Consider the following 11,936-nt stretch of genomic DNA (forward strand, 5'->3'; position numbering starts at 1 on the left):
AGAGAGAGAGAGAGAGAGAGAGAGAGAGAGAGAGAGAAGAGAGAGAGTTGTTCATAGTCATTTTCCCACCCACCCATGCATATGTGGTACAAGCATTACAAAGTCACTTCCAAGATAGCAGCTTTTCTGAGGGTCTGCTGATGGATGCAGTTTCTCAGTTTGCTGGACTCTTGAACATACAGTTGAAACTAAACAGTTAAATAGTGTTTTTTACTTTTAAAGTGTATTTTATCAACCAGGGTTAGGAACAAAGCCGACTTATTTCCTGGGGGCTAATTCTTTCAAAACCTCTTTTGTTATGAACTTATTATGTCCAAGGTCTCAGGTCATATCGTTCTACATCAACCGCCTTAGATGGTTTTGAAAATTCTAGACAAATGTTTTGAAACTACCATCAGCGTCCTTCATTTTGACCTGTCCTAAGGCATGAACAAATAGATAGGTGTATCTTTCTTGTGTGCACGCGTGCGTGTTCATGGCTGTTGAGTATGGGTAGACATTTGTCAAGGTCTACGTGTGGAGGTCAGAGGAAACTTTAGGTGTTGAGGCAGGGTCTCTTTTTTGTTCCCTGCTGTGTACACGAGGACAGCCCTTGAGTTTCTGGGGAATCTGCTTTCTCTCCTCTTAGCCCAGGAGGAACCACTGGAATTGCAGAAACATCACTAAGTCCAGCTTTTTAGGTAGGTTCTGGGGCTCTGGACTCTGTTCCTCACATGCGAGGCACATGATTTCCCACAGAGCCATTTCCCAGACATATGTGTGTATTTATGCGTGTCTGCATGTATCCCATTTCAATACATTCACACGTTCAATTAAGATACAAGAAGGAACTTTCCCGAGACTATAGGTGGTCATGTTAATTGAGAAGTATTCGTTAGCTCAAAAGTCACACTCCACACCCACTTCAGTTCTTGTACCTGGTTGATTAACAGATCTTTCCCATATCCCTTAGCCTTTCCTTTCTGTCTGTAATAACCGGAGCCTCCCTGGGGCAAGCTGAGCACCATCCTTTTTAAGCACAACAACTGTATCCATTCTTGATTCCTTGCATATTGTAGCCACACTACAAAGAGATTAGCCTTAAAATCTGATTAAACCTCTACTTTCTTAAGCCTTCTAAGGGCTTTCCATTGCTTTAAGGATAAAGATAATGCCATTAAGGTTACCTTTGAAAAAAAATCACATGATTGACCTCCCTTAACCTCTGCGGTCTCCCCTCCCTCCCTGCCCACTCTTGTTCTTCCAAACTTACTCAAGCTGTCTTGATATTTTTGGTCATTGTGAATCTCACCTCATAACTACAGAAAATGTTTGCACATTCTGGTCTCTCTGTCTAGAGTCCTTTCTCCTGTCTGAATCCAGCTATTCTCCCCTACCCCTCAAACCACAGTCCAATGGACTCTACCAAGTTTTCTGCAAGCCCTCCCAATGAGGTCAAACCTGAATTCTGTGTTCTCCAAACACTGCTGACTTCTACATGCCTTCCTGCACTTACCACAGTTTCAACTTTCCCGTTACCTTTGTTTCTCATTGAATGTGGATGCATGGATGATGTCTAGTTCAGCTTCCTATTACCCTGAACAATGCTTAGCTAATGAATATCTGAATCTGTGGTTACTCACAGAATATTTTGGTGTGGGATTCTTGTTGGATTCTATGGGTAGCAAATGTAATACACAGACATAAGTTAAATCCATGGGAAAACATGGCAGTATTGACTTCAGCTTTCAATTTTGTGATAATTAAGAGAACAAGCCCTCTTGGCATTTGAACTGCAATTTGTAATTTCTCAACTGGCTAACTCCTGGGAACATACATTACCCATAAGACCTTGCTTTTGTGGGTTAGCATCTTAAGTCCCATCTGCAGTCCAGAATTGTGGAAGCTATGAGCCGGTTTGTTGTCAAAACATTCAACCCATTAGGTTGGGAAACAAAGACTGTTGTTCATTTTGTAAATGCTGTGTTTTCCAGTAGTCCTCAGCCAAAACCGAACTTAAAGACAAGACAGAGTGACTTTTCAACTAGATTAGGGGAAATACACTTGAGTGCCATTTTCTAATGTTCATGGTGTTTTGTTGCGGTTACAATTGAAATAATACTAAGTCAAGTCAAGCCAAGAATCATGAGAAGCAGGATTCAGACAAAGTTTTAGTGAGTTTCTGACGGCCTCAAACTTGAGAGCAAGAATGGCCAGTGTCGGTCACACAGCTTTCAAATCTCATGGGTCACCTCAAGCCTTCTTCTCCTGATCAGGGCTGGAGAACAAGGACCCAGAGACTTCTTTCCTGAAAAGACGGACTGTGCATGTTTATAAATGCAACTGCTATATTGCAACCAAGCAAAACACTGCCACTTTGTGCAAACAGCAAAGGAAATCGATCACTGCTCTGCAGTTCACAGCGTCAAGATGATCCATCCCTTGCCCGACCACCCCAGCTTGCTCTGCAGCTCACAGCATCAAGATGATCCACCCCTTGCCTGAGCACCCCAGCTTGCTCTGCAGCTCACAGCATCAAGATGATCCATCCCTTTCCTGAGCGCCCCAGCTTGCTATAAAGAGACTGAAACGTCAAGTCCAATGAACAAACATTGGGCACTATCACTAACAGGTTAAAATTACATTATGAATTAGGCCAAGCCGTTCAACATGTGCGGCATTGGTAAATCAAGTCATTGTCAGTTATTTTTAATGTTGTCGTTTGCAGTGTGGTCCTTGTGTGTCTTGCATCAGGATGACTAATGGTGCCTTTGTCTGTCTCCCAAATCCCCCTTAGATTCTAGTGAAATAGAATCTCTGGGGGTAAGGTATAAATATCACATTTTAATACCTTCCCCTCAGGGGCTCCTTTTGGGCCATAACGTCGGAGAATCAGAGTGGCTTTTGAGACTGAGATGGTTAAAAGATGTTTACAGTGTTAGGGTTCTCTTTGCCAAGGGGCAGGGGCTTCTGAAATATGGCTGGGTTAATAAACCACACTGAAAGTTGAGTTTAAAAGTCCCCTTTCTGTACTCACTGTGCTGTATCGCGTCAGGTAGCCATGTATGTCTTTCTACCAAAATGTTAAACACTATAGCAGGTGAACTTTCTTTCTTAGGAAAGATTTTGTACTGCAGTCCAGTTATTCTAAGTGAATTTCTTGACCTATTGTATACCCGAACAGGTGTTTGGGTTTTCTCTGTTTGAGATAATGAAGGGTAATTGCATTTTACTGTTGATTCAATGCCAAAGTAGGGGCTTTGACTCTCCCCCTGACAGCTAATCTATAATGATCACCTTGTAGGAAAAATCTGCTTGCCTTGTGTCTTGTCCTTCAAGCCCTGTTGGGAGTGGAGACATGAGGATTGCTGGATTTCTGGCTGCCAGCCTGGTCCTAGCTTCAGTGAGATACCCTATCTCAAGGAAAGAGAAGGCAGAGAAATAGAGCAGGATACTCAAAACCCTCCTCTGGCCTCCACACAGCTACGCATGAAGAATATATGTACCCTCACATACATATGAACATATAAACCACATACAATTTGCTTAACTATAGTTACACAATGTGTATATTTGTGTGTGTTTATGTATGTGTGCATGTTCTTATATGTGTACATATGTGAGCACATGTGTATATGTGTTTGTGTGTGCATGCATGTGTTTGTGTGCATATATGTGTGTATGTCTCTATCTGTGTATATGCATGTATATGTAGGTATATGCGGCGTACGTATTAACAAGTCTATGACACACAATGACCTGCAGAAGATGCAGTTCTTTGGCAGACTGGTTAAGAGAAAGAGATCAAGCTGTTCTTGATCCTTTTGGATACATGAGTAATCCAGTTCCGTACAGAATCACACACACGTACGTGGATCAACTTGCTGTCACACTTTGTGGCCTCTTTCCCCTGCACAGCTAGTTTGCGTGCCGTAAAATAAAACAATAAGGTAAAAACTGACATTCAGTTTCTGAGCTGCAACCCCCCCCCCCCGCCCGCCCCCGAAGGAGAGCCTGCATTGTCCTAGGGATGGGTTTCTATAATCAAATGTCAGAGAAAGTCTCAAGTTGCTGGGATCTGGAGGCCTGGGGAGACTAGAAAGAAAAGCAGGCTGTTTTTCAGCTCCTTTGTAGCATGCAGCATACAACCAAATAACAGTGTGGGGTTGACAATTTCCTTTTGGTTTACAGATTTCCCCCCCACCCCCACCTCCCTCACCCCTCCAAAACCCCGGCAGGTTTGCATCTTGAGACTGAATATAAACGCTGAAAATCGTACATGGGGTTAACATCTTTGAGAAGCCTTGCTAAATAATCAACTCCAGATCAGTTTAGCTTGGCATACAGACTAAAGCGAGAGGTTTGTAGATAAATCCATCGCCTGCCCCCTCTGCGAGAGCGCAAAGCTGAGAGGATCCGCGAGGAGCAACCGAATGTCTGGCAGTGTCTTTCCTCCTTTTCAATGAGCTGTTTACTGAATTCTGGAGTTTATAATGAAACCCAGGCTTACTCTGCGACCCACGTAAACAAGCTCTTGACTCTTGTGCTATCGGGTTTTATGCGAGCAGAGCCGTGGGGGCTCCTTCAGCGGTTGCTGCTTGGAAGGTTCCTGTTTGTTTACGTATGCACATATGGGCTCCGCAAGGACGAGAGTCACGGGATGGGCCTGGCAGGGGAGAGCCAGAAAACAGCTAGCCTGCCCTCCCCTGAATCCTAAAAGCATGTAATATGTAAACGGCTTTCCGATTTAGAGACTTCTAAATTTGGTGTGGTTGCCAAGTTACTAAATTACTTAGGATAGGAGCTTCAGGGCGCACAACAGCCTCTCAAGGCACACAGTCTCTCCAAACTGGACTAGCATTTAACAGGGGTTCTTGCAGGCATTGCCACTTCCAAGCGAAATTCAAGGCTGATCAAGCTCCCCCCTACTGTCTCTTATGCCGGCTTCTTACCCCCACTCCCTACCCCACAAACAAGTTAACCTTTGTCAGGAATGGGTAGAGAGACTGGGGTGGTGTTGTCATTCCTCACACGAAGAAGGACTTTATGCAGCTTAGCTGGCAGTCCCAGTATCGTGATAAAAGTTACTTCTGTAAAATTTGACAACATGGAGGGGAATAATGCTATCTCTTGTGTGAGTTGCAATTCTGGAAGATTCCATTGTGAGAAGCTCCCGAGGAATCAGGAGTAGCTGCCAGTGTAGTTATAGAGAGACAGGGTCCTTCCAACCGCTGGAAAAAAATAAACAAACGGGAAAACCAGAGATATTTATCTGGTTTATGAATTGTGAGGGTTTTTTTTTTTATTCTTGTTTAAAAAGAAACGTAAAGTTGTGGGATTGAAGACATGGAATAATTGCATAGCAAAAGCTTCGAGCTGATGGGAAATTCGGGGCAGTTTTGCCTCATTTTTATCGGATAAAATACATTTGGTTTCTCTTTTGACAAACCATGTATTTGTGAGGGAAGAAAAACGATCATGCACTGTTACTGGCCACGGCTACATAAGAAATCCCCCTGTTGCCAAAGGATACCACATGAAAGTGTCTGTGTGAGGGGAGGGGCCGGCCGGGGGGTGGGGCCAAAAAGGATGTTGCCTTAAGCTTCCTATGCTCCGAGTTGCAATTTGTGAACCAACTGTGATGAAATCGCGCCCTGGACGAATCAGATGCGCCTGTCAACTTCCCAGGTGGGATTGCTTGGAGTTAATAGACTGAACTCAGAGCCCCAAACGAACGCAGTGCATTCCGGGCACGCAGCGAACACCCTGCAGAGGCTTTCCAAGAATCCCTCGGCATGGCGAGAAAAGGCTCTTTCGGGTCACACCAGGTAGGCGGAGGATGCAGTGACTCGCCAACTGCTCGATCTTCCGAATCACTTCCATTTGAATTCAATTTTTTTTTTTTTCCTTTCTCCTTGCTCAAATCCAGACATCATCTGAGAAAGCCTTTCGGAATTGGCAGGACTGGGGTTGCTGGACTCATCAGAACTGCTTCCGTGAATTTAGAAGTCCATCTAATCCAATCTAGCTGTGTTTGACGATTTGATCTCTTTATTCCCTTAGGTGATATCCTTATTCACTTTTGCCATCGGTGTCAACATCTGCTTGGGATTCACAGCAAGTCGGATCAAGAGGGCAGAATGGGACGAAGGACCTCTCACAGGTAAGAGTAGCAGTTATTAGCAGATTTGATTCTTGAGCACTATTGTGCATTTAGGCAATCCACGACGCCTTCTTTCAGAGGACCTCAAAGAGCAATGAATTTAGCCTATGTGTATGGGTATTTTGCCTGCATGCCAATGCATAACCCCTGGAACTGGAGTCCCAGACAGTTGTGAACTGCCATGTGGGTGCTGGGAATTGAACCCTGGTCCTCTAGAGGAACCACCAGTGCTCTTAACCACTGAGCCATCTCTCCAGCCTCTAAGAATGCTGTTTTCATCAGAGGACTTTATTGTCACTTCTTAATAACTGACTTTAAATTTTTGCACCCTGAAGTTTATAAATATCAAAAAAAGGTAAGATCCTTTGTTCATAAATAAAGCCAGACTAACAGGCAGTGAAAACCTGTTCTGGTTTAATGATGGGGCGGGATGAGAATGACGATTCAGAGGGCTGAGACAGAGGGATGTTGCCTTCCTCTCCAAAGCACAGCATTTGCTACCATAAAGTTATGTCCTGGGAATGAGAAAGAAAGGTTGGTTTTTCTTTCCTTTCTTTAAGAGATAAACTGTTTTTGTTTTTAAAATAAAACTTTAGAAATTAAAAACATTGGGACTAAGATTTACTGAGAATAAGGGAGTCCTCCCAGTGGGCTCTTTAGAGGGCTTCAAGAGTCGATCTGCACTCGCTGTGTTCTCTTGCACTGAGGCAAGGTGAGTTTCCTCGAGCCTTCCTGACTTCACTAGCGCAGGCGGAGTGAAAGAGGCTCCTTTGCAGCCCACGGGCAGAGTGGGGCTTCATAAAGGGCTGCTTGTGCGGACCGGCGGGCTCCGCTGACCTGCTCTGAAGGAACGACTTGGTTAATTTCCTGGAAATTGGAGCTGCTGATGGTTTCAGAATTAAAAATTGCATTTGAAACGACAGGCACTCTAGGGGGCAATATTTTCTTCCCTTTCTCTGACATCACAGTACATCCTCTGTCTTCCTGGGAATTTTGGGTTTTCTCTGGATTGGAGAACCGTGAAACACCACCTGTCTCTGCAACACCATAAAACTGTGTATTATTAAGCAAGCTCTGACGGGATGGTGAGTCCTCCACACAGAATGTTACTTGGATTAGGCTTGAGAAGGTGGAAGAGATAGGTTTGGAACGTGGGGGAGGGAGGGAGCTGAGGTGAGGTGCAGTTTGAAGGAAGAATGAGAAAACAGATCTTAAAAAATTGGGGCCCCAGGGAGCCAAATGGACAAAACTTCATTGTGTTTCGTTGGGGAGGGAGGAGAGGGGTCACTGGGCCAGAAGAGAATGCTGTTTTTATTGGAGGCAAATGCTGTCTTCAAAGCCCTCTTTTTCACTCCTGCTAAGGCTGATTGTGACTAACAGACAGGGCCCTTGGTGTGGGCATGTGGCCCTGACAGCCCACTGCCGGCTCTTTCCAGTGAGGCTAAAAGGAGCCTTTCTTCTGTTTCCTCTAAGTGATATTGACAGGAGTCAATGCTGTTTCTCTAATCACTGTGTTATTTTCAAACTTGACTTTTGAGGGACCTGGATCATGATGCTCCTAGCCTGGCCCCCTGGGTCCATATTAGTAAGTGTTATGGGCACAGGTAGGTCACTTGTAAAGTTTCAGCCCTCAGCAGTGAGGGTCAGCCTCTAGGTCTCTAGTTTATATTAAAAAAAAAAAAAAATCCCCAGGTCTGCTCCATCCTGCGTCAGTCTCTCTGAAATGTGTGAGATTGCTACCAGAAAACTTGAAAAGTATAGATTAAATGTATTACTTCTGAAAACATTGCTCGAAATTATTTCCATATGCCGTGGGAAATAGTTATGAGAACAAAGGTGTCAATATAATGTCTGGGAAACTAGTCTAGTCTGTAGTATAACTCGTCAGTTAGATGACGTTAACTATAGTGATAGCTCACTTACACCTACCTACCTGTCTATGTGAAGTGTAGTCTTAGGACATCGTTACAATTGGCACTTGAGTTTCAGGGTTTAGATACATACTTCTGTGGTTTTTATTCTTAAACTACTTTTTAATGCAGCTTACCTGCTGTCTACATACTGGGGTTCACTTCTGCTGAAATAGAAAAGACCAAAGATGCCTCTTGGAAAGTGGGGGAAAGTGGTGTGTAGCCGGGTTTTATATCTTTTTAAATGCTAACTACACTGGGAAGGGGGAAAGCTCCCAAATAACAAATGACAGGCTATCCTGGCTATTAGCAAAATGTTTGCATCAGAAAACATTGGCTCCGTTTTTTCCTACACCTATTAAAATAAGAGTTAAGAGAGAAAGCACTCCAATTTTTTTCCTTTAAACAACACTCTCAGGCTCCCAGCAAATCCTGCAAACTCAGTGCCACCAGGTGTTTCACCAGCAGGAGAGACACAAAGAGGTTTTTTTTTTTTTTTCTTTTTTTTCAAAGCACACAGCTTCTGATTGAGTCCTCGGGGCTCCAGAAAAATGACAGAGAATGTTTTGTATGCATGAATACGCTCACTGCTGCCCTGTGAACCGAGGTGTCTGTTCCAAGGCTGTGACCATGAGAAGAAACTTAGCATTGATTAACTAGCACACTTGTTAGCTAGATTTGCTGTTAGGACCTGGTCATCTGTCAGAAGCAGGGGGATGTAAGAGTTCTCCCGGATCCTGAGGTGTGTAGGGATGCTGTGGCCGCTCCTTCTGCATAGAAGGTGTAAAATGACCAGAGTCAGTTATAATATTCCAGAAAAGGGACCCTGCGGTAAATGGGCAGCAGAAATCAAATTTCCAAGGAAATTTCAGTGCTGAAAGTTCAGCTGGATTTCTTTGTTTTGAAAGGCGATGTAGGCACTCCATTTATCTTAGAAGATGGAGAGAAAAATCTATGTGCATGCCGCTGTCTGCACACTGGCGTGCGTTGTGGATGCTGTCCCAGGAGTCGTGGGGGAGAATGTATTACAGAAGTACCCAGGGGGACAGGGGTACTCTTTGAACTAGAAGCAATGTGACCTTGGAGAGACTTGTGGCTTGACTAATAAATATCCGATAACCCAGTCCAATTTATCATCATTTTTATTGGTTTAAAAGGAGTAATTAAAAGCACACGAGTGATGGATTTTTTTTAGTATAAATATTAAATGAAAAACATAACTAAAATTTTTATGAGAAAACAGAAAATCTTACTAGGGATGAGAAGGCTCAGGTTCTTTGATGATTTGAGGAGTCTCACTGTACACTTGAAAGCAGCTTAAATAACAGCCTGGGGAATGTAGGAAGATACAAAATGATGGTCAGCCATCACTCCGTGAGTAAGTGGTCAGATAGGGCATAATGTGCACTGTGGCTTCCTGTTAGATTGAACATAGAAACCGGGGAGTGTGAATCAATGGGATGAAATCAGCCAAGTTAGAATTCAGGGTGTCATAGATTTTGCATTTCTCTGTTGAGTGGGGCTTGGTGCAGTGATTTTTCCCATTTACACATATATAGCAGAGAATTCTCTACAATGTTTGCATATCTAACATTTCAGTGTGCTTTGTTCAACATAGATTTTTTTCTTTTTGTTTTTTCTTCACTTTTTCTTTTATTGAAAATAGATTTTTTTTATACAGTATATTCCAATTATGGTTTCCTCTCCCCCAACTCCTTCTAGACCCTCTCAGCATCCTCTCCCATCTGAATCCACACCCTTTCTGTCTCTTCTTAGAAAGTAAACAGGCATCTAAAGAATAATAATACAATAAGAGAAAACAAACAATCTAGCATAGAACACTCAAAATTTGGAGCTTGCTTATAAAGTTTGAAAAACTCCTTAGTTAATGAAAAGTGGGGTATAATACTGAACGCCTATAATCCCAGTAGTTGAGAGGCTGAGATTGGAAGGTTCAGGTTCGAGCCTCTTGGGGGGGGGGCTACAGTAAGAGACCCTGTATGAGTCAATCAAATCAAACAAAAGATCTGCTTTTCCTTTGTTCGCCAAATACATAATGTGGCTATGCTGCGGTAATCTGAGACTTTAGCCGAGCAGCTGCTTACTGACATGAGAGTCACTGGCTTGATTCTTCAATTAGAAGAAAAGATTTGAAAGCAAAATGGCCTAAGACCGATGTAAACCGGAAAGGGTGTATGGCGAAACTTTTACGTCCTCTTCAGTTGTAAGGCCAGCCATCACTGTCTACATTTGTAGTTGATGGGATTGGCAGTGTCTAGTTGGAAGTGATGGCCTGTTCTTGTTCGCTGGCAGATCTGCTACTCAGGTTTATGCAATTTATTACATTGAGTACCATTTAAGTGGCCTAGAGCAGTGGTCCTCAATCTTCCTTTAATGCAGTTCTTCAGATTAGGGGGGAAGCCCTTCAGACAGATGATTATTTACATTACTACTTTACAACTGTGATTTTGCTGTTGTTATGAATCATAGTGTAAATATTTTTGGAGATAAAGCTTGCCAAAGGGGTCACAACCCACAAGTTGAGAGCCATTGGTCTAGAGGTTGACCTCAAATATTAAAGTTTTCATCTAAAGGACGAAGATTCTTCTTTCTTATAGTCTGTGAAGTCGTTCTACATGTGAATGTATTGTGTTTATAGATATGATGTTTTCACAATACAGATGTTCGGAAACTTGCCAGGTGGACCAGTTTATCCATTTCTGTCCGTCTTTCTCCATCTCCCCTTCCGCTACCTCTCTATCTTATATCCTCCTACCCTATGAAATCTGGCCCAGCATCTATAAAGAGGAGAAGAGAGAACAGTGATTGTTTCTAGAAAGTTCTCTACTTAGGAAGCAGTGAAAACTGACAGATGGATCTGCGTGTAAGCTGATGGTGCTTGCTTGCTAAGGGATGAGGTGAAAGCACTGGGGAAAAAAGGGGAGGGCGGTTCAGTCGAGATAGGATGATGAGAATGAATGAGTTAGGGACTCCAGCAGAGGTGGACGGCAGCTCTCCAGTGTCTAGAGCGGTGTCCTGAATGCCCAACATGCGCTCCAAGCCTTTGCTTGCAGGTCACACTTGGGACAGGACAGCAGACAGAAGGGAACTGGTTCTGCTTTCATGCTTTTGAGAGAAGAAGCCAACATCAGGACAGCCCACGGCGGGTTTCAGAGCTTTATTTTCAGCAGTCACCCGGACTGAGTACCAAGGATAATCGGAGGGACTGACAAGGAACTAGGTGTAACCCTGCCAGTGGGACCAACCTGCGTGAAGAAACTTAAGTCCACCTAGCTTTAGGCTAGGCTAAAATACTTGAAACTTTAAATATCACCTCTCTTATTGACCGTCTTCCAGATTTAAATTTTCTACTTAGCAAGAAAAAAAAGAAGATGCAGAGTAAGGAGAACACTCCTTCATTGCTGGTAGGAATGCAAACTTGTACAGCCACTTTGGAAATCAGTATGGGCGGTCTTTCAGAAAATTGGGACTCAACCTACCTCAAGACCCAGCAATACCACTTTTGGACATATACCCAAAGAATGCTCAATCACACTACAAGGACATTTGCTCAACTATGTTCATAGCATCATTATTTGTAATAGCCAGAACCTAGAAACAACCTAGATGCTGCTCAACTAGAGAATGAATAAAGAAAATGTGGTACATTTACCAAAAAAAAAGAGAAAACTTAGAAGAAAACAGGATTAAGAGTATAGGATGGAGTCAGTGTTGATAGCAGCCTTGGCCATCAGTTAGGCTCCCCCAACAGTCCAATTCAATTGTCAATAGTTCATGGTTTTTATATGTCTGCAGAATGAATGATTACAGCATTCTCTCTCTCTCTCTCTCTCTCTCTCTCTCTCTCTCTCTCTCTCTCTCTC

General features: G+C 43.3%; 1 protein-coding gene across 5 annotated transcripts in view; it reads left to right on the plus strand.

Moving 5' to 3' along the window:
* Positions 1–11,936, plus strand: part of Enpp2 (ectonucleotide pyrophosphatase/phosphodiesterase 2) — a 110,015-nt gene that overhangs the window by 25,045 nt on the left and 73,034 nt on the right. For 4 of the 5 annotated variants that reach the window (XM_005360517.1, XM_005360518.1, XM_026785952.1 and 1 more), the window contains exons 1-2: positions 5,556–5,807; positions 6,043–6,142. In XM_005360517.1, coding sequence (XP_005360574.1) covers positions 5,775–5,807; positions 6,043–6,142 — 133 coding nt within the window. In that variant the 5' untranslated portion in view covers positions 5,556–5,774. Of the gene's footprint in view, positions 1–5,555; positions 5,808–6,042; positions 6,143–11,936 lie in introns of those variants that run through there. The other variant, XM_026785953.1, reaches the window with a different exon arrangement.

The sequence above is a fragment of the Microtus ochrogaster genome, linkage group LG3 (genome assembly GCF_000317375.1).
Source record: "Microtus ochrogaster isolate Prairie Vole_2 linkage group LG3, MicOch1.0, whole genome shotgun sequence".
Lineage (NCBI taxonomy): Eukaryota > Metazoa > Chordata > Mammalia > Rodentia > Cricetidae > Microtus > Microtus ochrogaster.